Raw genomic sequence first — 24,496 nt, 5'->3', positions numbered from 1 at the left:
CTGGACTCAGCTGTTTATATTTATATATGTTTTCTGGCAGAATTGTATTGTGTGCCAAATTACTGCTGTCATAGTAACATTTTAATACTGTTCTATATTAGCATTCCAACAAGTTAACCAGAGTTAGTGGTACCTGTAACATTTGAACATTTATTCACGTTTATGTGCATGGCTGAGTGTATATAAGTACAGGACATTTACCATGTCCTACCTGCAGAGTCCATAAGGTCCCATGGAGCTAAAGTTGTAGGACGTTGTTTGCCCCCCAGTTTGGATACTGCAAACTGAACCTGGGTTTTCTGCAAGAGCAACCAATGCCCTTAACTGCTGAGACATCATTCCAGCCACTGTTTCATAGGACCATAGGAAAGACCATAGGAAAATAGATATTTACAGCACTATTCACAAAATAGGAAAATTGCAGTTATGAAGAGGCAGCAAATGCTACTTTACAGTTGGAGGTAACTAAAACATGAAGAACTGTCCTAAAGAGTTGTAGCATTAGGAATGCTGAGAGCCACCATGTTTGTGTCTTTTAACGGGATGAGAGGTAATTGCATGATCCCATACATTAAAAGTCCCTGCCTTTATTTAGCATCCACTATGAACAGTGTGCTATGTGGTAAGTTAATGACCACATTATTATTTTCTGCCTGTTTTTTTGTTTTTTTGTTTTTTTTTTTTTTTTTTTTTTTTTTTTTTTTTGAGACAGGATTTTTGAGTAGATATGGAAATCAATAAATTTGGCTAGAAAAGCTGGCCAGCAAACCACAAAGATCCTTTTCCGTCTGCCTTCCCAGTGCTAGGATTACAGGCCTGTGACATCACACCATGGTGTTTTTTATTTCTTTACATACATTAGATCCCCAAAGCCATTTCCCATACTTTTGTGCATCCCAGTCCCACTCCCACATACCTTCCCCCTCCCCCAGGTCTATCCTTCCTTTGCCTCCCCCAGAACAGAGCAGGTCTCCCAGCAATAGCAACAAAATAGAGCTTAGCCAGTTGCAATAAGACTAGGCACAAACCTCATAAAGGCCAGATGAGGCAGCCCAGTAGTAGGAAAAGGGTCAAGTGCAGACACAAGTGCCAGAGAGAGCTCCTGCTACTACAATGGGAGGTTCACAGAAGACCTAGTGCAGACCCATGCAGGCTCCATGATTGTCTCTTCAGTCTCTGTGAGCCACTAGGGGCCCTGCTTAGTTGATCTGTGGGTTGTGTTCTTATGGTGTCCTCCACCCCTCTTGTTTTGACAATTCTTTTTCTGCCTCTTCTCTGTGGTTACCCAGGCTTCCTCTACTATTTTCTGTGGTCTTTGTCCCTGCTTCTCTCAGTTGACAGATGATGCACTGATGATTATGGGGGCAGATACTAATGTAACATTATAGCGGAAAAATGATTATGTATAATTTTTTCGACTTTTTTTTTTAGGTAAGTGTATTTGGCTCTATTTTGGGTCACCAGCCTGAACAGCCAGTGGCTCCTGACCATCCATGTAGTGGCCGATGTGGGCTTCCTGTCATGCTATGGGCCTCAAGCTCAAGTTGGACCAGTCATTGGAAGCCACTTCCACAAATTCTGAATTATGATTATTCCAGCATATTTTGCAGGCATAGGAGGCAGAAGGGTTTGTGGCTGCACACCCTGCTTCTTGCATGTATGCTGAGGACCAAGCTTATGTCCCTACATGTGTGCAGAAAACACTTTATGAGCTCAACCATTTCCTAGCCCATTGGCTCCTTTTAATTTTAATTAATTAGTTAACCAATTATTTTGTAACTCGGCTGTTTGCCTGATTTTCCCACAGATCCTGACTGTTTTTTAATTCTGGTACTCATCTCTCTGAAGACCAGTCTATCTTCCTGAAAACAAGATGGCATCTTTCTTTTCTGATTTTGGCATTATGTGGCACTTGGAACTAAAGAAGAAGGAATTCATGAAGTTTAAGGAGTTCCTCAAAGAGGAGACTTTGCAACTGGGGCTGACACAGGTTTCTTGGACAGAATTGAAGAAGGCATCTCGGGAAGACCTTGCCAACTTACTGTTGAAACATTGTGAAGAATGGCAAGCCTGGGATGTGACCTTCAACATTTTCCAGAAGCTCAATAGGAAGGATCTCATAGAGAGGGCAAGAAGAGAGATTTGTCGTAAGTTCATAAAAGCTTTGTTACAGTGAATGTCATAGTTTTGATAATTGTTCTTCATGCTTACCATAGTGTCAGCAGGCATCATTTCTTCTTGACGGAGACGTGAGGTCTATTCTGTGTGGTCAAATGTATGAGTTTTCCATGTTCTAACCTAGTTGGTTAAACTTCAACCAATGATGTTACCAATATTCCCTCTAGTCTAAACTGGAGTCTTAACTCTACAGTGAAATGGTAGCACTACGGGTTTAGGTAAGCAGCAACAGAAACGAACTGCAATAGGTCGTATTTGTGACCTCTAGAAAAGTAGCTGAGTCTGCAAGATATGTTCTGTATAAATGTGATGATCTTACTTTCTATCTCAGCAACCACATAAGAGTCAGGCATGGTCACTCATTGGTCAGTCTACTTGGCACTGTCTAACCCAGCTAAAAAAAGTGTCTCAAGTGAGATGGAGTTCCTGGAGAGATGACTGAGTGGTTAAGAACACCAACTCTTACAGTGACCTCAGCTCTGTTTCCAGAAACTACAAGGTGCTTCAAAAAGTCTGTAACTCCAAATTTCAGGTATCTAATGCCATTTTCTCTCCTCTGGTGGCACTGCATACTTTGGTACACATGCATGCATACAGACAAAAACACTCATTCATCAAATGAAAAACAAATGAAATTTTTAAAGCAGAGAGCAGTTGAGGAAGACACACAATGCCAATCCCTCACCTCCCATGTTTATTGCATCCCCCTTCCACATACATATCATATATGCATTTGAAATATATAGAAAAGCCATGTTCATAAACACTGTAACCTTAAGAGTCATATTTGTATTTATGCTAGTATAAGATATCAAAGATATTTTAAGGTTTAATTCCTTTTTTGTCTTTGATATTCCAGTGTCTTTCAATGATAAGCCTAGATGTATGTTTATTTTTCCAAGCTCATTCTGCCTGAGGTTCATTGATAGTTTTAGATCTTTGGCTATAAAATATTCTTTACTCTAACATTTAATTGATTAAAAGTCGTCTCTGTGCTGCTCTTCCTTCCCCCATTTAAGTCACTTTAAATCCAAATATCATCACCCCTTTCTTCTCAATACCTCTTCACATAAATCCACCTCTCTCCCCTTTTTCTCAGAAGAGAGAGACCCCTGTGCATGACTACCTTCCATGCTGATATTCAAGTCACTGAGGCCAGATGAGGCAGACTCATTAGCAGATCTACAGGGAGGCCACAGATTCAGAGAGAGCCTTCATTCCAGTTGCTGGGGAATCTATATGAAGGCCAAGCTGCATATCTGCTACATATGCGCTGGGGGAATGGAGCTATGTGTAGGACATGCTCTCTATTAGTTAGGTGGTTCAATCTTTGGAACCTCCATGAGTCCAGATTAGTTGACACTTTTGGTTTCCCTGTGGAGTCCCTGCTGTCTTCAGGGACCAGAATCCTTCTCCCAACTCTTCCACAAGACCCTCCAAACTCCATTTAATGTTTGGTTGGGAGTATCTTGTTGGGAGTCCATTAGTTTCTGGGTGGAACCTCTCAGAGGACAGTCATGCTCAGCTCCCGGCTGAAAACATAACAGAATATCATTAATAGTGTCTCAGTTTGATTCTTGCCCTTAGGATGGGTCTCAATCTGGGGCAGTCATTTTTTGGCCAGCCCCTCAGTCTCTGCTCTATCATTTTTCCAGAATATCTTCTAGGTAGTCAGGGCACACACTGGGTTGACAGTTTGTGGGTGGGTTGTTGTCTATATCCCTCCACTGGGAGTCCTTCCTAGCTACAGGAAGTAGACTCTTCAGGATCCATAGTCCCAAGTATAAGGAATCTCAGCTAGACTCACTCCCATGGACTCCCTGGGGTTTTTGCCCACCTGAGGGAGGTCTGTGGCATGTTTTAGAGATGCTCTCCACTGATTTTTGTTTTTTCTCCTCCACTCCTCTCATCTGATACCCCAATCCCATTCCCTCTCACCCAGTTTCCATGCTCCTCCATTTCTGAAATCTATTTTTATTTCTAAGAAATATTCAACCATCCTCCTTTGGGCCGTCCTTGTTGTAAGGCTTCTTTAGGTCTGTGGGTTGTACTTTGATCATCCTTTATGGCTAACATCCACTTATAAGTGAGTACATACCATGCATGTTCTTTTTATTAAAAATGTTTAAAAATTGTCCCTGTGCTGTTCTTTTTCTGCCTGCTTGAAATCAAGTTGCACATAAAAATCTTAATTTATGATTAAATCCATATGGTCAGTTAGAAAGTATATCATGTGTATGTGAGAGTGACCACATGTGTGTATGTGCACTATTTATGAACAGTGAGTGCCCTTGGAGGTCAGAAGTGCACATGAGATCTGGTCCTACAGCACGTGGATGGTACCCTCTGTATGTTTGTAACTAAACCTAGGTCTTCTGGGTGATTTTAACCACTGAGCAGTTTCTTGAGCTCCACCTGTTAAATCTTCACACAATGTCTTATATCTTTTTATTTTTCCTCTGTGCTCTATGCTGGCTTTTGCTTCTAGCCATTCTCTGGCCCTTTGTTCCCTGTTCAGCTGTTTCTCACCAATTACAAAATCTACGTGTTGGCTTCTTTTGACTTTTGGTACATGTATTATTTGTGTGTGCACATATGCACTTGCATACCATGGCACAAAGATCAGAGACAATTTCTGAGAGTTAATTCTGTTTCTGTCATTTGGGTCTCAGGAATCAAATTTTGATCCTCGGGCTTAATGATAAATGCCCCTAAGATGTCTCAACCGCCCCTATTTATTGATTCTTAATTTTAGCAAACATCTTTTGTGCATACCTTACTTTTCCTCAGATTCTACTGATTCCCAACCTGAATTGTATTTCCATTGAGCACCTCTTAAAAATTAAGTATACTTGGCATACAGAGTGTTTCAGTGTAAATGTGTGTATTACTGTGCCTTGCTCACAGTGCTCTCTCACTATGACTCTTCCTTCTCTCTTTCCCACGAGTGCCCTCTATCCCCTGAAATTGTACCCTTTTTGCTTTCAAGCCATATATGTGGAAGGTTGGAAATGTTGAAAAACTTTTAAAGTAACTTTTCAAAAATTTTGCATATGCAAGCAAGTGTGTGAGATTATGTGTGTGAGTGTACTGCCTGCAGAAATACAGACATTCTAGAGTTGTTTCATAGGTTGTTGTGAGCCACCTGATGTGTATGCTGGAAATCACTCTCAAGACTCTCAGGTTAGCTATTGTGTGTAACTACTGAACCATCTCTCCAGCCCTGTTATTGTACACACTTAAAGTCAATATGACAGTACCTGTTTTCATTATTTAAGTTTAGGCAGCCATGTAGTCTGGTACTCGTGATTGTTGTTTTGGCTGACCCCAGTAGAGATTTATCTATGAAAGACATGCTTTTGGTTTTGAATGAATATTTTCATTAAGTACATTGAAAGTGAAAGTAAAATAATAGCAAATGATCAAGATAAGTATGTAGATAGGTTGATAAATAGATCAATATAATATATATATGGAGAGAGGGAGAGGGAGAGGGAGAGAGAGAGGGAGAGAGAGAGGGAGAGAGAGAGGGAGAGAGAGAGGGAGAGAGAGAGGGAGAGAGAGAGGGAGAGAGAGAGGGAGAGAGAGAGGGAGAAGGGTACATTGCCGAATCAGGCTCTTATAACATCAAGCTGTGCTCTCACAACATGCAGCAGAAACCAGATTAAAAAGTTGGAGTGAGTTGGGGCTTCCAATGAACCTTTCTCTCCATGGCTGAGTTTCCCATTTCTAGGGCTGGAATCTTTTCCCACTGCAGGTAACTTTATATCATGGGGTAAACAGTCATAAAATCTTCGAGAAATGGTTCACAATTTAGCTGATCTTAAGGGCATGATGCTTTTACTTTAGAGCTCTTTTATTTTCTTCCCTTTCTGTTCCAGAATTATGGGTAAGCCCATTTGCAGTTAAGAACCCAAGAAGGCACTGTACTAAAACATGCTTGACTATGAAATGGGGAAAAGGGACAACCCCACTTCAAGTGCCAGCTTCTAAAACAGCATGTGACTGTTCAACAGTATAGCATTCACAACCCACACAGAAATGTAAATGTGATCCAAGGCCAGTGAAAATCTTCTCACATTAAGTAGACTTGTTCTGGGCCCGTAGCTTACAAACTTCTAAAATTATATATCATAAGGTGGGATAAGAAATGATTCGGTGGCTAGGAGCTTGTTTTATTCCTGAAGTGTACCTGACTTCAATTCCTAGCAACCATGTGGGGCTATTCATAAACAGCTGTAAATCCAGCTAAGGTTGGAGGTGGGATTTAACAGCTCTGACCTCTACAGAAACCCACTAACACACACATTATTAAAAATAAATAATTAAATGATTCATTCTGATAATTAAAATGTTATAATCAGATTATGTATTGAAAGTTAAGTGAATGCTTAACTTTGGTATGTTGTGAATGTTTTTCCTTTTGCTCACTGACACAGGATACCCAAAGGTATATCAAGCTCATTTGAAGATGAAGCTAGCCCATGACAGTTCCAGAACATTCAACATTAATACTCAGGATTTATTAAATGAGAAATTCACCAAGGATGAGTGTGACTCTGTTGAAAACCTTTTCCCATCATGTAGAACTGAGATGAAGCCACACATAGTAATCTTAAAAGGTGTGGCTGGAATTGGCAAGACACTAATGTTGAAAAGGTTAATGCTTGCCTGGTCGAAAGGCCTGGTGTTTCAGAACAAATTATCCTACATCTTCTACCTCTGCTGTCAAGATCTGAAGCAGATGAAGACAACTAGCCTGGCTGAACTGATCTGCAGAGAGTGGCCCAGTGCCTCAGCTCCCATAGAGGAGATAGTATCTGAACCTGAGAAACTCTTATTTATCATTGACAACATGGAAAAGATGGAATGTGATTTGTCCAAACATGAATCTGAGCTGTGTGATAACTTCTTGGAGAAGCAGCCTGTGAATGTACTGATGAGCAGTTTGCTCAGGAGGACGATGCTCCCTGAATCCTCTATCCTTATCTCTGCTACCCCAGAGACATTTGAGAAAATGGCTGAGAGGATTGAGTACACAAATGTGAGAACAATATCAGAATTCAATGAGAACCATATTAAGATATATTTTCACAGCTTGTTCCAAGATAGAAACAGAGCCCAGGAGGCCTTCAGTTTGGTGAGAGAAAATGAGCAGCTTTTTGCTGTATGTCACGTCCCTCTGCTTTGTGGGATGGCGGCTACTTGTCTAAAAAATGAGATAGAGAAGGGAAGAGACCCAATCTCCATCTGCCGACGCACCACCTCCGTGTATACCACTCACATCCTCAATTTGTTCACTCCCCAAAATACCCAATATCCAAGTGCGAAAAGCCAAGAGCAACTGCAGGGCTTGTGTTCTCTGGCTGCTGAGGGCATGTGGACTGACACCTTTGTGTTCAGTGAGGAGGCTCTCAGGAGAAATGGGATCATGGACTCTGACATTACCACACTGCTGGACATTGGAATAATTGGAAAGATCAGCGAATCTGAAAATTCTTACATATTCCTCCACCTATCTGTCCAGGAGTTCTGTGCTGCCCTCTTTTATCTGGTAAGGAGCCATGAGGACCACCCTTGTCAGGATGTCAAATGTCTAGATACACTCATCTTCACGTTTCTAAAGAAAGTCAAAGTACAGTGGATCTTTTTAGGCTGTTTCATCTTCGGCCTTTTACATGAATTGGTAAAAAAAAAAAAAAAACTAGAAGCATTTTTTGGCCACCAGCTGTCCCAGGAAATAAAACATCAGTTGTATCTGTGCCTGGTCACCATACATGGCAATAAAGAGCTTCAAGAACAGATAGATGGCATGAAGCTGTTTTCCTGTCTGTTTGAGATGGAGGATGAAACCTTCCTAGAAACAGCAGTAAACTGTGTGCAGCACGTTAACTTTGTGGCTACTGATTGTTCTGATATCATTGATGCTGGCTACTGCTTAAAATGCTGTTATACCCTGAAGAAACTATCCTTTTCAACCTAAAATGTTCTCAATGAAAAACGGGAATGCAAGTCTATGTGAGTCTATTTAATATCTTTCTTCTCTGTCCCATATTCAGAATCTGTCCCTGTGTGTTGATGATTTATATAGACAGAGTGAAAACTCAACCTTACTGGTTGTCCAATGGTGAGTAGTCATTGTAGAAACCACATATATAACCGCAAACAACAAAACAGCATTAACAGTATGGCTGTGCATATATGTACATGTATGTATATATGTAAGTATATATACACATGAATACATATGTTTATATATATATGTATATATGTATACATATGTATCTGTATATATGTGTATGTATGCACACAATCATGTGTATGCATGTATAGCTGTCAGCTTGAGAGTTGGTGGTACATAATACAGACAGGAGGGAGAAAGTGATGGGATAGAATTTCAATTAAATGGTTTAAAAATATTTACAACATGGAGTTTTTTAAGAAAAAGAGATTCACATGGTTTGACAAGAGCTTTACATCAGATTCATTTTTCATTTATGTGTATGTGACTGCATGTTAGTATGCACATATGTGGAGATGTCCTCAATGGCCAGAAGTCTGCATCACACACTTTCTGGTCTTATGCTAAACCCCAGTTCTGGGTTCTGGGATACACATTCTTATTCTCTGAAGAAAAGTAAACACACTTAAATTAAACACTGAAATGTCCAGTCCAACAGGCTCTGTTCTGAACCCAATGTGGACTCCTTAAAAGATAACATTATTTGATCTTATTAATATTTATTTTTGGTAATTGTTCTGAGACAGGATCTCACTGTGTCCCTGAGGCAGGCCTACAGGTAAGTTGAAGTTTCTGTCTCCAGAGTACTGGAACTAAAGCTATGTGCTGATAGCTAATACATGGCTATTTTTTTTAATTATTAATTATGCATATTATAGGTTCACAGTGATACATCATTTCATATATACAAGCACCCAGGAAGTATCTCAGTTCACAAAATATTGCCTGGTTAAATGTACAGGTCCTGTATTTGTTCTCCAAGTTCATATAAAACCAAGTGCACATGCCTGTAATCCAAGCACTAGGGCAGGCCTGTAATATATACAGTATATGTTAGGAATATAGCATATGAATAACACTTAGCCAGTCTGAGGGTCTAATGCTTGTAACCACAACTCCCAGAAAACTGTGCCAAAACATTTGCTCAGCATTTTAATGTATCCTTGGCTACATACAATATGGCTACATAGTCAGTGTGATCTAAAGAAGGAAATTCTGTCTCAAAAAAAAAAAAAAAAATCAAGCAACAAAAGTACATGTGTAAAAATTTTGATCCTTTGACTCTCTTTTTCATCCTGAGAATAGAATCAAGGGCCTCATATACACTTGGATGGCACTTTACCAGGAACAGCAGTCCTGCCTCTTCTTTTTTTTTTTTTTTTTTTTTTTTTTTGTTTTAAGACATGGTTTAGGCTGCCTTCTATTCATTCTGTAATTAAGGCTGATCTTAAACTTCTGATCTTTTTGAAACAATAGAATAAGTTAACCTGACTGATTAGGATCCCTGGAGTTTATCCATGAGACTTTCCTCTTCCTAGTTATAGTGTCCTTGTTCTCAGAGCAGCAGTGATATTAACCCAATAGACTGTAAGGTTGGAGTGAGATGATCTGGGTCCTGTATTTTCTGCCCTTCTGAGATGTGAGCATCACACTTGACTCTCCCTTGGTCACCTGGCTGCAAGCTACTTTTTAAAAGTTAAGAGTTATGGGGGATATAGGGACGGTTCAATTTCTGCACAAGTATGAGAACTTAAGTTTTATCCCCTGGATTCACATTTTTAAATAAAAGGTTGTGCTTAGCAGCATGTATCTATAATCCCAGCTCTAATGATGCAGAGACAAGGCAAGCACATACATGTACACATATGCACATTTGCATGCACTCAAAAACATGTGAAAAAAATCATGTACCGAACTGACCTATTTCGTAGTATAGTACAGCAAAGGTGAGTTGCAAAGAGGGTCACAGTTAAAAGGTGCCTGCTCTCATGTCTAATGACCTAACTCAGTCCTTTAGGCCACGTGGTAGGAAACTGATTCCTGCAAGTTGTCCTTTGACCTCAATACACATAATGCACCATGCCAGTGAGTGATGCCTACAAGCTCAGCACACACAGTCTCCCTCCCTCCCTCCCTCTCCCTCCCCCCTCTTTTTCTCCCTCTTCCCTCCTCTCTTTCCACACACACAGAAATGTTACAATGCAAATATGATTATCCTATTAGAGATAAGGAAAGTGGGCAGAGAAGTCACTTATTATGCCTGATACACACTGTGTCCAATCTAAAGTGTGAGTCAGGAAATTCTTGCTCTAGGTTTTGACTTGGGGGCTATGAAACTCTGCCTAAATTTTTCATTCTAATATTACCAAGGTTTTCTGTAAGGCAGGATTTCTTAACTTCAATGCTGCCAAGCTATCTGGGCTATCTTATCTTGCTGTGGGAGCAGGGAGGGTATGAGAAAGCTCCAGAAAACCATGGTTTTCAATGTGTGGGATTCTCAGAATTCTGAGATTTTCCAGTAGACATTAACTGCATCTACACCTCAAGCTATAACAGCCAAAGTCCCACAGACCTTGCCACATGTCTAGCTAAGAACTGCACACTTGAAATGACCTCAGCTGTCTTTGATTACTCTGTTTGGGGAGTCAGTTTCGGTACATTTATGTACTGCAAGTGGATTGACTTAGCGTTTTGTGAATGAGTAGAACTGAATGTGCTCGTAGGTTTTATCATCTCTTTATTAATATTTTATGAGTATGGATGCTTTTGCCTACATGTGTGTATATATATGATGTCTACATAATACCATCATGGACAGAAATAGGGTGTCAGATAGTCCTGCAATTGGATTTATGGATAGTTGTGAGCCACCATTTTGGTGTTGGAAACTGCAGAGACAGCAGAAGGATCAGGCAGGATTCTCTTTCCCACGGGACAGAACAGGTCTTTCCTTAATAACAAAGCAGGCTTAGTCTTATTAAAAGAAACAAAGCTTTCTTCTTATGAACTTGACTTTTATTTACTTTTATTTAGTAAAAGGTTAGAAGTTTTTATTTTTCTCTATGCAATATTGATTGGAGCTCATGTTTTATCCAAAATGAGTGAGTTCTTTCTGCACTGGTGCTTGCACTTTTGCTCCAAATGCATATGTAAGTATAGGTGTGTGTGTGTGTGTGTAAGTATGTAATTATGAAAATGTATGCAAGATTGGCTCAATCTTGGTTTGAATGAATGTATAAATATTCATGTGTGAATTTTGATATGGATTTGTGTGTTTATATTTGCTTATGTAAAATTTTTTCTTCTGTGAGCATTATTCTCTTTTTTTGGCTCAATAAAAATGTATCGATCCTAACTTCTCTATAGCCTGCAAACATGAGGCATCTGACAAAAGGGAAAATGCTCTAGCATTTAACCCTTTACTGTATTTGTTATGTTAAGATAAGGTGCAGTTTCTGGCCTCAGAGGAACACAGAAGGCAGGTAAGATGCATTAGTGAAGTAACGTAGACTTAGATACATACTTTTATTTTATTTTATTTTATTTTATTTTATTTGCTACACAACAACCTGAAATCCCTCTTGAGACAAAAGTTTTAGCCTCAAGCAACGCTCTTCTGCCTCTGCTGCCTCAAGGAGAACTAAAAAGTAAATACCGCATTGGGGCTGGTCCCCTGCAGATGTATCCCAGAGCTTCAGGATTAGACGTGTTGGTGAGTTCCCATCTCTGAACACGACAGAGAGCAACCGAGAATGGCATTTGCATCATCCTCCAACCTCCAAACACAGGAGCACACGTGCAGCATACATACTCTTAGACTTCTGACAGGCAATATAGAGACATAAGAGACAGTCTAAAACATACTCCTTACTTGAATATTGTGAATGACAGACTATGTCCTGTGAGAAAGGGAATCTTGTGTAGCATGGCTGTGACTCTTTTTTTCTTTTTTCATTTTTCTGGGATGTTCTCTGCATTTACATTTCAATAGTTATCCCCTTCCCACAATTTCATCTCCCCTTATCTCATTGGCACCATGAGAGTGCTCACTCTCCCAACTACCGTCTTCCACCTCAGCCTATGACATATTGGCGTTCCTCTACACTGGGAAAATGAGCCCTCCCTTGACCAAAGGCCTCTCTCCCATTGATGCCAGAGAATGTTATCCTCTGCTGCATATACACTTGGGGCAATGGGTCTCTTTGTGTGAACTATTGGCTAGTATTTTAGTCCCTAAGAGCTGTGGTGGGTTTAATTGGTAATTTTGTTCTTTTTATGGGGTTGGAGACCCTGTCAGCTCCTTCAGTCCTTTCTCTAGCTCCTTCGTTGGGGTCCTCATATTCAGTCTGGTGGTTATCTGCAAGCATCTTCCTCTGTATCAGTATGGCTCTGTCAGGGACTCTGAGGAGGCATCCATATCATGTTCCTGCCAGTAAGCACTACTTGGCATCAGCAAACATGCTTGGCTTTAGTGGCTGCATATGGTATGGATCCCCTGGATGATCTTTTCTCTAATTCCTGCTCCTCTATGTGGCCCTTTATTTCCTCCATGAGTGTTTTGTTCTCCGTTCGAAGAACAACTGTGGCATCACCTTCTGGCATTCCTTCTCTTTCAGCTTCATAAGTTGTGTGAGTTTTTTCTTGGGTATTCATGCTTTTTGGTTTAGTATATTCTTATATGGATACATACCGTGAGTGTTCTTTTGTGACTGGATTAACTTACTCAGAACTATAGCTTCAAGTCTATCCATTTGACTACAAATTTCATGAAGTCATTGTTTTTAATATCTAAGTAGTACCACATTCTGTATATGTAGCACAATTTCTGTATCCATTCCTCTGTTGAACGACATCTGGGTTCTTTCCAGCTTCTGATAAATGAGGCTGTTATGAACATAGTGGAGCATTTGTCCTTGTTAGATGTTGGAGATTCTCTTGAGTATATGCCCAAGAGTGGTATAGCTGGGTGTTCAGGTAGTACTATGTCCAATTTTTTGAGGCAGTGCCAGGCTGATTTCTAGAGTGGTTGTACCAGTTTACAATCCTACCAGGAGTTGAGGAGTGTTCCTCTTTCTCCACATTCTTGACAGCATCTGCTGTCACCTGAGTTTTCATCTTAGCCATTCTGACTGGTGTGAGGTGAAATCTTAGGATGGTTTTGATTTGCATTTCCCTGATGATTAGGGATGTTGAGCATTTCTTTAGGTGATTCTCAGCCATTAGGTATTCTTCAGTTGAGAATTTTGTTTAGCTTTGTACACCATTTTTCAATAGGATTATTTGATTCTCTAGAGTTTAAGTTCTTGAATACTTTGGATGTCTTGAATATTAGCCAATGCATACAAAGATGCATATCTCAGATATTGAATTGGTAAGGATCTTTTCCCAGTCTCTTGGTTGCCAGTTTGTCATGTTGACAGTGTCCTTTGCCTTACAGAAGTGTTGCAATTTCATGAGGTTCCATTTGTTGATAACTGATCTTAGAGCATATGCCACTGATGTTCTGTTCAGAAAAATTTGCCCTGTGCCTATGTGTTCTATAATCTTCCCCATTTTTTGTTCCATTACTTTCAGTGTACCTGGTTTGATGTGGAGGTCTTTGATCCAGTTGGACTAGATCTTTGTACAAGAAGTTAAAGTATCAATTTGCAATCTTCTGCATGGTGACTGCCACTTAAAACATCACCATTTGTTTAAGATGCTGTCCTTTTTCTATTGAAAGTTTTTAGCTACTTTGTCAAAGATCAAGTGACTATAGGTTTGTGGGTTCATTTCTAGGTCTTCTATTCTATTCAATTTGATCTACCCACCTGTGTCTGTACCAATACTGTTGTACTTAATAATCTGAGAGGAGCACTCTGCTCCTTTGGGGGAAGGTAGCCCCTTACTACAGGTCCCAGGGAAGGCTGCTTCTGGTGTGCTCTGCCTGGCTCACAGAAATTCAGGCTGGGAGGCATGGGAACAAATCCCAGCAGGGTGCTGCCAGGCCTGTGAACTCTGGCAGGCCAAGACTCAGGCCTGTGCTCAGATTATAGACCTGCTGGCCTGTGCCATAAACCCCTGGCTGCCTGTTAGAAAAGTGCAGAGCCTGCGATAAGGCTCTGGGATAAATAGTTCTTGGAGCATGAAGGAGTCAGGACCACAAAGGAACCAGGACTGAAGAGAAGGTTTCAATGTGTGTCTTTATATTCGCCTGCCTCTCTCCTTTGTTCTGTTCTTTTTTAAACAGCCCAGGATCCAACCACTAGATTCCCATACATTTGCCTCTAAGATTGGCTACAGTTGTTTTTCTAATGCTACATATGCACGCGCGCGCGCGCGCGCGTGTGTGTGTGTGTGTGTGTGTGTGTGTGTGTGTGTGTGTGTGCAGGGGATGGACTTAGGGAGTGGCTAATTTGGCTAGAGTCTAAGTCACTCTCTCCTGTGGAGGTGGGGTTTGGGATGTGCTTAGAGCCTTGTACATCTACCTCATTGTGGTGCATCCAGGCAAAGTGGATTTGCAATTGGGAGTTCAGAAGGCTCTTGCCGCTTGGCAGTTAACTGTTTTGGGGGCTTTGACTGAACTCAACCTCTCACAGTTCCACTTTGGCCCTTCAGTCCCACAATTCCCCTTTCTCTTTTTTATAGCAGAGAGGTGTCATCAAAACATTGGATTTCTAAGTTGAGGACAGTTTGGTACTGGACTAAAACCAAATAGCTGGTGATTTTTGTGATGTTGCTCATTTGCTGTTTAGGAATTGGATGAGGCAGGGTGCTAGGAGGAGCAGGGCTCCTATAGCTAGTATGGGGCCAAGGATAAGAAGAACCCAAGTTACCAAGCGGTTAGAGTACGAAGGGGAAAGGGTTAGGAGGACAAAGGATCTTTGAACAAAGTGATTGTCCCATGGGTATACAAATCAACATCGATATTGAACAATATTTGACTAATCTGGTTAGACATCATGTCTTCCTTGCTATCCTATAATTTCCCCCACATTCAGCAGATGTTTGGCTTTGACAAGAAATGTCATGTACAGCGGGAAGGTCTCAAGTCTGTCTTCTGTGGGTCTCTGCAGTTGTCTGTAGATCTCAGCATGTTGTCTTGGGGGTCGTCAGTCAGATGGGGTGTCTGGAGCAAGGCAGCTTTGTTGTCCCAGGTGGGTCTGAGGAGATAGCATTCAGTCTTGGGTCAGTCTATGGGAGTAGTACTGTAGCAAACCTTTGGAGGTGATCACAGCAGAGGAGCAGAGCCCCACCAGGGAGGGTTCTGCTTAGGGGGGTTAGCCTGTGATGGTTTGCTTGGGAGTACATCATGGTCTGTTGTTATGATCCTAGAAAAGCAAGAGTGTTAGAGATATTCTGTCTTGGAAGACATCCTTTAAGTCTGCTTTGGATGGCTGAGGAAGAAAATTTTCTGTTAATTATTTATCTGGGATAGGCAGTAACAGCTTGTCTATCAAAGGAAGCTTGTTGTTGTTTAGTAATTCAGTAATAACTATCAGTATAGGTGGTTTGGCCTGTGGAAATAGATTAACAATGGACAACTTTTAGACATAAATCATGAGTTCTAGAAAAAATGATCTTTTAAGTAAAGAGGCATGAGGATTTTTGGGCTGAGAAGCACGAACATTGCCTTGAGTGTTTCTGTTGAAGACAACAAGCATAGAAACAAAGATTAACACTTTTTGGGCCTTAGGTGTGTTTTTCTACTGTCTTTGGCTGGTCTAGGTGCAGAGGTTGGAGAGGACATTCTCTACTTGTGTATTTTGGCAGACTGGTCTGGTTTCCCACTATTTTTCTTCTAAATTCTAAATTTATAAGGGGAGGAGATAAAAGACCAACTTCTAATGAAAGCTCTAAGAGAAAATAGTCTTGGTCACAGTCAGGGATAGAGGGAGTAAAAAGCAGTCGTTGGATTAGTGATGGGGGAGTCCTGCGTCCTAGTCCTGCCTTTCCAAGCAGAGGTGCTTGTGGAGGAGCAGATGCAAGATATTTTACTATGGCAGCTGGGGGGGCATGGGGCAGTAAGAAGCCGCGAGACCCCGCGCAAAAGGTGGAGAAGCAAAGTCTGTGCTGTGGGAACAGGGGACCGGAGCTGTCAAGTTCTCAGGCTCCGGGACACCCAGGAGCCTCTGGATATTGCTGAAGAACTGAGAATGAAATGAGGACCTGTGAGCAGGGCCGAGAAGGGGGAAAAGGGAACTCTGGAGAACCCATGAGCAGAGCCAAGATGGGGAAAGAGAAACTGGCTCCCATGACCTGTAGGCTCTTTGTTTAATAGTAGCCATGTCTAGGAATATAGAGAAGACTTCTTAGGTAAAAGCTTTCCTACAGGTCCTGGCAACAGGTCCAGATGAAGAGAAATGGTCTATAAGTTTAAGATGTTCACTGTCAAGTCAGAAAGTGAATGAGTAAAACCTGACTTTACAGGATGGGCCTGAGACTTACAAAAAAAAAAAAAAAATCCTTTTGTAAGGAGGAGTGTCTGGGAACAGTGTATAATTGGCTATGCTTTTAGGCCCTTTGAATTGGGGGTGACTTGGGGTAGGGTTTTGTAAATTTTCTTGGGTATTACATTCTTTCAGTTGGTTACTTTCTGTTTGGCTGGTGAGGACTACCTTTGTAAGATATTTCTTCCTAGAAGATTAGTGGCTACCTGAGGCACTAAAGGGCATATGAGACCTGTGGCTCTATCTGGATCTTCCCACTTATCTGCCTGTTTAGTGATGAGAGCATTTGAGGTGCCCCGTATGCCAAGAAGCTGGGGTCCAGAGATCAGTTGCCAGTCATTTGAGATCTCTTGGTGTCTTAAAACTTTCCTGTCTGCTCCAGTGCCAATAGGCACTTGAATAGTTTGTTGTCTGTTTTAATGCTCAAATTAGGGTGAGAGCTTTCTGAGATGCTGGATACCCATAAGACTTCTAGGGGGTTATCTGTCTCTTACTGTCAGGGCTCCAGTGGTGTAACATCCTTATCATATGTAAACATTGGTTCAGGGAGTGAAGAAGGACAAGTATCTCTCCAGTCTTGACAGGTATTTAGGCTGCCATATGGGTCTGCAGAAGACATTTTGTCTAGGGTGCATGAATGCCATCCTCTTTTAACTGCTTGCCTAAGTTCTTTTAAATCTGAAGCTTGTAGTGGATACCAATTTAGTGGTTCAGCTTGATTTGTATTGACATTTACAGGGATTTATTGTTGTTTCCTGCTGTTATTGTTGATGGAAGTAGAATTGTTTGTTTTTCTTATTTGGGGTTTGTTGCAAGGAGATTAATTTCTTGCTCTTCCTAGGGTGAAGTTTCTCTCTTTATAGTAGAGTTTTCTATGTATTATCCTTTGCTGGGCTGGATTTGTGGATAGATATTCTATAAATTTGCTTTTATCTTGGAATATCTTGGTTTCTTTATGGTAACTGAGAGGTTTGATGGACATGGTAACCTGGGCTTGCATTTGTGTCCTCTTAAGGTCTGAAGGACATTAGTCCTGAATCTTTTAGTTTTCATTGTCTCTGTTGAAAAGTCTGGTGTAATTCTGATTGGTCTGACTTCATATATTACCTGCCCTTTTTCTCTCCCTGCTTTTAGTATTATTTCTTTGTTTTGAATATTTATTGTTTTGACTATTATGTGTTGGGAAGAATTTCTTTTCGGGTCCAATTTATATAGGGTTCTGAAGGCCTCTTACATGTTCATGGTCATCTCTTTCTTTAACCTGGGGAAGTTTACTTTTGTAATTTTTTTGAAGATATTTACTGGGTCTTGTAGTTGGGAAACTGCACTTTTCTACACGTATTATCCTTAGGTTTTGTCTTCTCATTGTGTCCTAGATCTTCTGGATGTTTTGTACTAGAAACTTTTTTGATTTTTGTATTTTCTCTAACTATTGTGTTAATCCTTTCTATGGTATCTTCTGCCCCTAAGATTTTCTCTTCAATCTCTTGTATTTTGTTCATGATGCTTGCATCTGTGACTCCTTATGTCTTTCCCAAGTTTTCCAACTTTAGGATTGCCTTATTTTGAGATTTCTTTATTGTTTCTATTTCTGTTTTCAGTTCCTTCCACCATTTGTTCATGCTTTCCTATAGCTCTTTATGTGAATTTTTTCTTTTGTGTGTGTGTGTGTGTGTGTGTGTGTGTGTGTGTGTGTGTGTGTATGTGTGTGTGTGTGTGTTTCTTCTTTAAGGGCTTCAACCCATTTGTGTGTATTCTCCTGGCTTGTCTTTACTTCTTTGTGTTATTTATGTGCTTCTTGAGGCTCTCAATCCTCATCATGAAGAATGATTTTAAGGGTATAAATCTTGTTTTTCTAGTCAGTTGGGATATCCACTATTAGCTGTGGCAGGAGAACTGGGTTCTGATATTGCCAGGTTGCCTTGGTTTTCATTTCTTAGATTCTTGAATTTGCATCTTGCCATCTTATTACGGGTTCTGCTAGGTTTTCTTGTTGTCTCTGACTGGAACTTGTCTGGACTGTGGGCCCATGGCCTCTGGAGGGAGATTGCTCCTGTGTGCTCCACTCTTTGGGTAGGTGCTTGTTCCAATGGCAGTGCCGGGTACTGATGCAAGTGAGCCAGGTTTGTTCTTGGACAGGAAGAATCTGTTCCCAGACAGCGCTGTTACCTGGGCACTGAGAGTTCTGCGTGGCCTCTCCCAGAATACTCAGTGGGGAGGGAGAGTAGATTTGCCCCTGAGTTCAGGAGTGAGAACCCACCTGCATCTCTTCCAGGTGCCCAGAAACCTGTGATCAAGCCTCCAGTCTGGATGAAACTGGGCCAGCTCTGGCCTTGGGGAGGAAGTGTCTGTTCCCAGGCAGCACTGCTACCTGGGTCCTGAGAGTCCCTGGTGGCCTCTCCTGGGATAGACAGTGAAGAGAAAGTACAGCCTCATCTCTGGGCTCAGGAGTGAGAGCCCTCCTGAGGCTCCTCAGGGTGCCCTGCAACCTCTGGGCAGGCTGCCAGTCCTGATGAAACTGGACTGAGTCTGACCTTGGGCCAGAAGTGGCTGTGAATTTTGATAGGGATGATGTGGAGAGTATTATATGCATCCATAACAGGCTAGGAAGTTGCCCAGTCATTCCTTGAGAGAACCAATTGACAAAGCTATTCTGACTTTCCCATAGGTACTATGATGTACACCTGCAAGCATCATATATACACATATACAAAAAATAAAGTATATCACCTTTACCCAAAATTGATTTTTGTAAGAATAATTTTATCACAGCCTCATAATTGAAACTAAACCACATACACATTGTTTTTTAAGAATATTTTTTCATAGTTTTTTTTTTCTATTGGATATTTTATGTATTTACATTTCAAATGTTATCCCCTTTTTCAGTTTCCCCTCTGAAACCCTCTTATCCCATCTGCTCACACCCTGTTTTTATGAGGGTGTTCCATCTCCCACCCATCCACTTCTGCCTCACTGCCCTGGCATTCCCCAACATTGAGGAATCCAGCCTTTCCAACATTGATATGCTTGTTTATATTACAATAATCATGTAGCTTTTAAAAACATCCTTAAAGACAATGATTGAGGCATTGTTAAAATAAAAGATGTAGGTTAGCTTTGGGTAAGGTCTTACAAATATTATCATTTTTAATTAATGACTTAGTTTTAATGCTAGATCTGATGTGAATCAGAAGGAATGAAAGGAGATGTTTTTAGATAATCCAAAATTTCCTACACTCGCTTGAATATTTTATTACTGTTATTATGTGTAAAGTTGTGATACTCTTACATTTTTCTTTTCCATATGCCCTTTCTTCTCTCCTACAGGTTGGCCAACTGCTCCCTCAGTGAGCAATGTTGGGACTATCTGTCTGATGTTCTTCGGCGTAACAAAACACTGGGGTATTTAGACATCAGCTATAATGATCTGAATGATAATGGACTGAAGATTCTCTGTAAGGCTCTGACTCTCCCAGACTGGGTCCTGAAGTCACTATGGTAGGTTTCTTTGAGCTTGGTCTTGAAGGCCCTCTGAGACTATGTAATGTAAAGTCACTAATCTCTGGTTCCTGAAGATCCTTTGCTGTAGACAGATCTGTGTCTCAATCTTTGTCATGGTTTTGGTATGCCATGCGCAGGTGCTCAGGATACAGACACAAAGAACTAAATTAGAAAGAGCATAGAAACAGAATCAGGGTCTAGGATATAACCCATCAGCCCACACAAAAATGGTCCACATTTACTCCTTAGACAACAACATTCCAGAAATCCCACAATATCCCAAAACAGTGGCGCCCTCTGGGGAATAATTCTTTAAATACAGGAGCCTGTAGAAGACATTTCAAGTCCAAAGAAAGAGTAAGACATGGAAAAGGGATCTAAAAATACATGTGAATTTATTAATGTGCCTAAAAATTCAAGTATCAGTAATTAAAAAAGAAATGACAAAATACTTGATATCAAATTGTAAAGTAAAGAGGTTTGGGGGTAATTTAATGTGGTTGTCGTTTTTTATCCTGCCAAGTGTATTAGTATTCCAGGATCAAATGGCCTTATGTGACAAATTTAGATGTGTGCTATTTGGGAGAATACTGTTGTCTAATCTGTTGTGAAGTCATGTCTAGAAAGGAGATAAGGGACAAAATGCAAACCCAATGTAGATTGTGTTTTACTTCTAAAGATATCTTTCTAAAACCCACTGTGGTATCACATTAGATATATTATAAAAACAGTAAAACTATCTGTGGTTCCCGAGCACTATAGAGAGCAAGGGTAAGTATTTTAAAATATAAACCACTTGGAGTGTCTAAACATACTGACTATGTAATTTAAAATCCACTGGGAGAGCAAAAATCAGTTTTCTCTAATGGAATAAAACTAAGTTTAAAACACACATGTTAAGAAAGGGTCCATAATCAGGAATTGTCTTACTTAGTGTTTTACTGCTGTTTACAGACACCATGACCAAGGAAAGTCTTATAAGGACATCATTTAATTGGGGCTTGCTTACAGGTTCAGAGGTTCAGACCATTATCATGAAGCCAAGAACATGTCAACATATAGGCAGGCATAGTGTAGGCAGAAATAAGGCCTCTACATCGTCATCTGAAGACTGCTAGTGGAACACTAACTTCCAGGCACCTGGAAAGTGGATCAGATACCCCACACCCACAGTGACACACATACTCCAAGGAGGCCACACCTCCAAATAGTGTCACTCCCTGGTCTAGCATATACAAACCATAACAGAAATAGTTGGACAACACAAAATGGAGTCTGTTTTCTGTGCTTTACTCAGTTGGTGTTTTGTTTAACCAAACTAGGCTAGAATGAGATGCCATGTCCTCGTTCTTCCCTTAATGTAAAGTGTAACCTTGGAAGATCAACAGTAGCCCCTCCTACACTGCTTATGCACTTTTGGGTTTCCCATAGTGCCCCACTCCATTTTCATATGAGTTTCCTGTATTCATTTATTGCTGAACAATACTATTTCACATAATATTATTTTAACTTTTCAAAAGAGTATTTTTACTTCAACTAATGTGTGTGTGTATGTGCGTGTGCACATATACTCATGCAATACTGAACCTTTGTGAATGCAAGTCCCTGTAGGAGACTCAAGAGGGAGCCCCTGGAACTGAAATTACAGGAGCTTATGAGCTGACTGTCATAGATTCTGACAACCAAACATGAGTCTTCTGCAAGAAAAATGGCTCTTAAACTCTCAGCCTCCTCTTCAACACCCTTTGTAAACTTTCATTGCTATGTAGTGTAGATGATCTTATACAGCATTTTAAATATCTAAGCATGCCTGATTTACTCAGATTTTGTTGTCTGTTGACCATGGAGAAAATGCTGTTTTCTGAATCTCTGAGTGTTGTCTTTAGTTTCAGGCATCATTGAGCCTTGGAGATGCTTCCTCTTCAGAACTGGGAGTAACTGCTGAACTGTGTTTTTTATCTTCCAGTATGACAGATTGTCGCATCACCTCTAATGGCTGCCAAGACCTGGCTGAAGTCCAGAAGAACAACCAAAACCTAAGTTATCTATTTCTTTCAAACAATAAGCTAGGAGACGCTGGTGTGAAGCTGCTATATGATGGTCTAAAACATCCCAACTGTCGATTAATTAATCTTAAGTGGGTGTCAACAATGTTTTAGCTATGCTTTTGAGGGTGGCAAAAGGTGGTCGATTAATGTGCAGAAAAGAAAAAGAAATTAAAACTCTATAGGGGGTTAGAGAGATGGCGTAGTATTTAAGAGCACCGGCTACTGTTCCAGAGGAACCAGGTTCAATTCCCAGCACTTATGTGGCAGTTCACACCCATCTATGACTCCAGTTTCAGGGTACCCACTACCTTTATACATACATACATGCATGCATACATACATACATACATACATTCATTCATTCATGCATGCATGCATACATAGATACACGCATGCATACATAGATACATACATGTAGGCAAAATAGCAATGCTCATAAAGTAAAATAATTTAACTTCTATACAGACAATATAGCTGTTAACAGTGTTTGAATTAATAAGCCACTTCACAGCTTCAAGCCCAAAAAGCTGTGCATTTTTATTATTGTCTGATTGCTAATCTCACCAGGCATGACATATCTGGACTGAATGGCTGAAGAAAAAGTAAATATATATATGGTTGGAAAGATGCATGGATACACAGGTGGATGCCAAGAAGGATGAATGAATGTATACATGGCAGGATAACTGATGGTTGCATGCAAGGAATAGATGTTTATTACATGGATGATGGATATTTGGTTGGATGAGTGCAGAGATGTTTGGATGGATGCATGGGTGGATGTGTGAGTGATTGATGGTTGCAAGAATAGATATATGGTTGTCATCATGGATGGAAGCCTGCATTGGATGGGAGTATATGTGGATACTGGAAGCATGCATAGATGGTTGGATGGACACATGGATGGTTGGATGTCCACTGGAGATGAGAGGAATGACTAGATCACAACTCTTTGACTTATTTCAGTGGACAAAGTGATGTGACAACTGCTTTGGCTGCCATGACAAAAATAGATTGAATGGGTCATCTAATATGGATTTATTGATAAACACAATAGTAGATGGTAGAAGTGAGATTATGCTGTCATCAGGGATGGATCATTTAGAGGCCCAAGGCAAGGAGTATATTCCAGGCTTTTTTCATTGACATAAAGTTGGTTGTCTTCTCCCTGTGTCCTCACAGGTATACAAATTTGGATCCAAACCAGTTGTCCTCATTTTAACAGTTTCCTCTGTAAAGATTCTCTCTCAAAGTTCCATCTCATGAACCTGTGGATTAATCCCTCAACAGATGAATTGTGTAGCACATAGTTTAGCCAATAGCAAAATGATTGATTCTCAATGCTTCAAATCAAAATGTACCAAGGTGTTTGAGGTGTAGGCTCAGAACTCACCAACCCTGGTCCCTTGTTACACTGTATTACAATTCGAGGTCCAATTTCATCCCAGGTTCTAGGGCCAGGGAAGCAGAGGATCAGTGCTATGTCACCATCAACATGGATACTCAGAATGAGCAATTGTGGTCACATTTGCCAAGGAAAGTAAAAGTGGATGTTTCAAACCCTGGGATTTCAAGAGACTGTCCTCAGAAGGCATAAAGTGTGCCTATAATAACTGATTAACTTTCTACAAATATTCTCACCCTGACATAGAGCTGTTCCTTTGTGTTGTAGGTTGATAAACTGCGAGATAACTGGTGCCAGTATGGAAGAACTTTCTTCTGTTTTTCTCCAGTCCACTACCCTACATAGCATTAACCTGTGTGGGAATGCCTGTGAAATGGGTGGACCTGGTTCGGCTTTCTTTCTGAGGTTCTGAAACAGCAAAAGTGTTCCCTTCATGCACTAGGGTGATATGATAGGTACTTATGGACAAGAAGGGATTATTTAAGATCTAAAATCTGAAGCTAATAATGTTTGTTGAAGATAGAAATACAAATTGGGGAGAATAGGTGTCAAAAAAGCATAAGGATCAGAGTTGCCAAGGAACTACTTAAAAAACCAAGGCATGGGTTCAAAATTGTAACCCAGTACTGGAGAGACAAATACCAGAAGATATTAATGTTCACTGGGGAGTGAGTGTAGTCAAAATGGCAATTTCCAGAACAAATCAGTAACTCCATATGACAAATAGAATGATACCTGAGGTTGGCCTCTGGCCTCTTCCTGTTTAAACACATACAAATACCCCAAATGAAAGTATCTCAGTAATAAGGTGGTTGGTCTTGCCCACAATAATCCTGTAACTGCTGCACCAGTAAGCATATCTTCTCAAGAATCCCCACATCTCACTGAGGGACTATGGTCAGTTAATTGA

General features: G+C 40.6%; 2 protein-coding genes across 2 annotated transcripts in view; one reads left to right on the top strand and one right to left on the bottom strand.

Moving 5' to 3' along the window:
* The window catches only part of LOC308413683 (NACHT, LRR and PYD domains-containing protein 4A-like), a gene marked incomplete at both ends in the record, with an annotated part of 667,338 nt that overhangs the window by 464,985 nt on the left and 177,857 nt on the right, over nucleotides 1-24,496 (bottom strand). The window lies entirely within an intron of this gene.
* LOC308414015 (NACHT, LRR and PYD domains-containing protein 4A-like) lies at nucleotides 1,874-23,998 on the top strand (the record flags this gene model as incomplete). The annotated part of the gene is given in 6 exon segments (XM_080909179.1): nucleotides 1,874-2,147; nucleotides 6,618-8,158; nucleotides 8,162-8,196; nucleotides 19,960-20,130; nucleotides 22,100-22,270; nucleotides 23,854-23,998. Coding segments are annotated over 6 exon segments (2,337 nt in total).

Source organism: Micromys minutus, assembly GCF_963924665.1.
Source record: "Micromys minutus genome assembly, chromosome: 32".
Classification (NCBI taxonomy): domain Eukaryota; kingdom Metazoa; phylum Chordata; class Mammalia; order Rodentia; family Muridae; genus Micromys; species Micromys minutus.
Note: the sequence above shows the minus strand (reverse complement) of the source record. Positions and strands in the feature narration are given on the sequence as shown.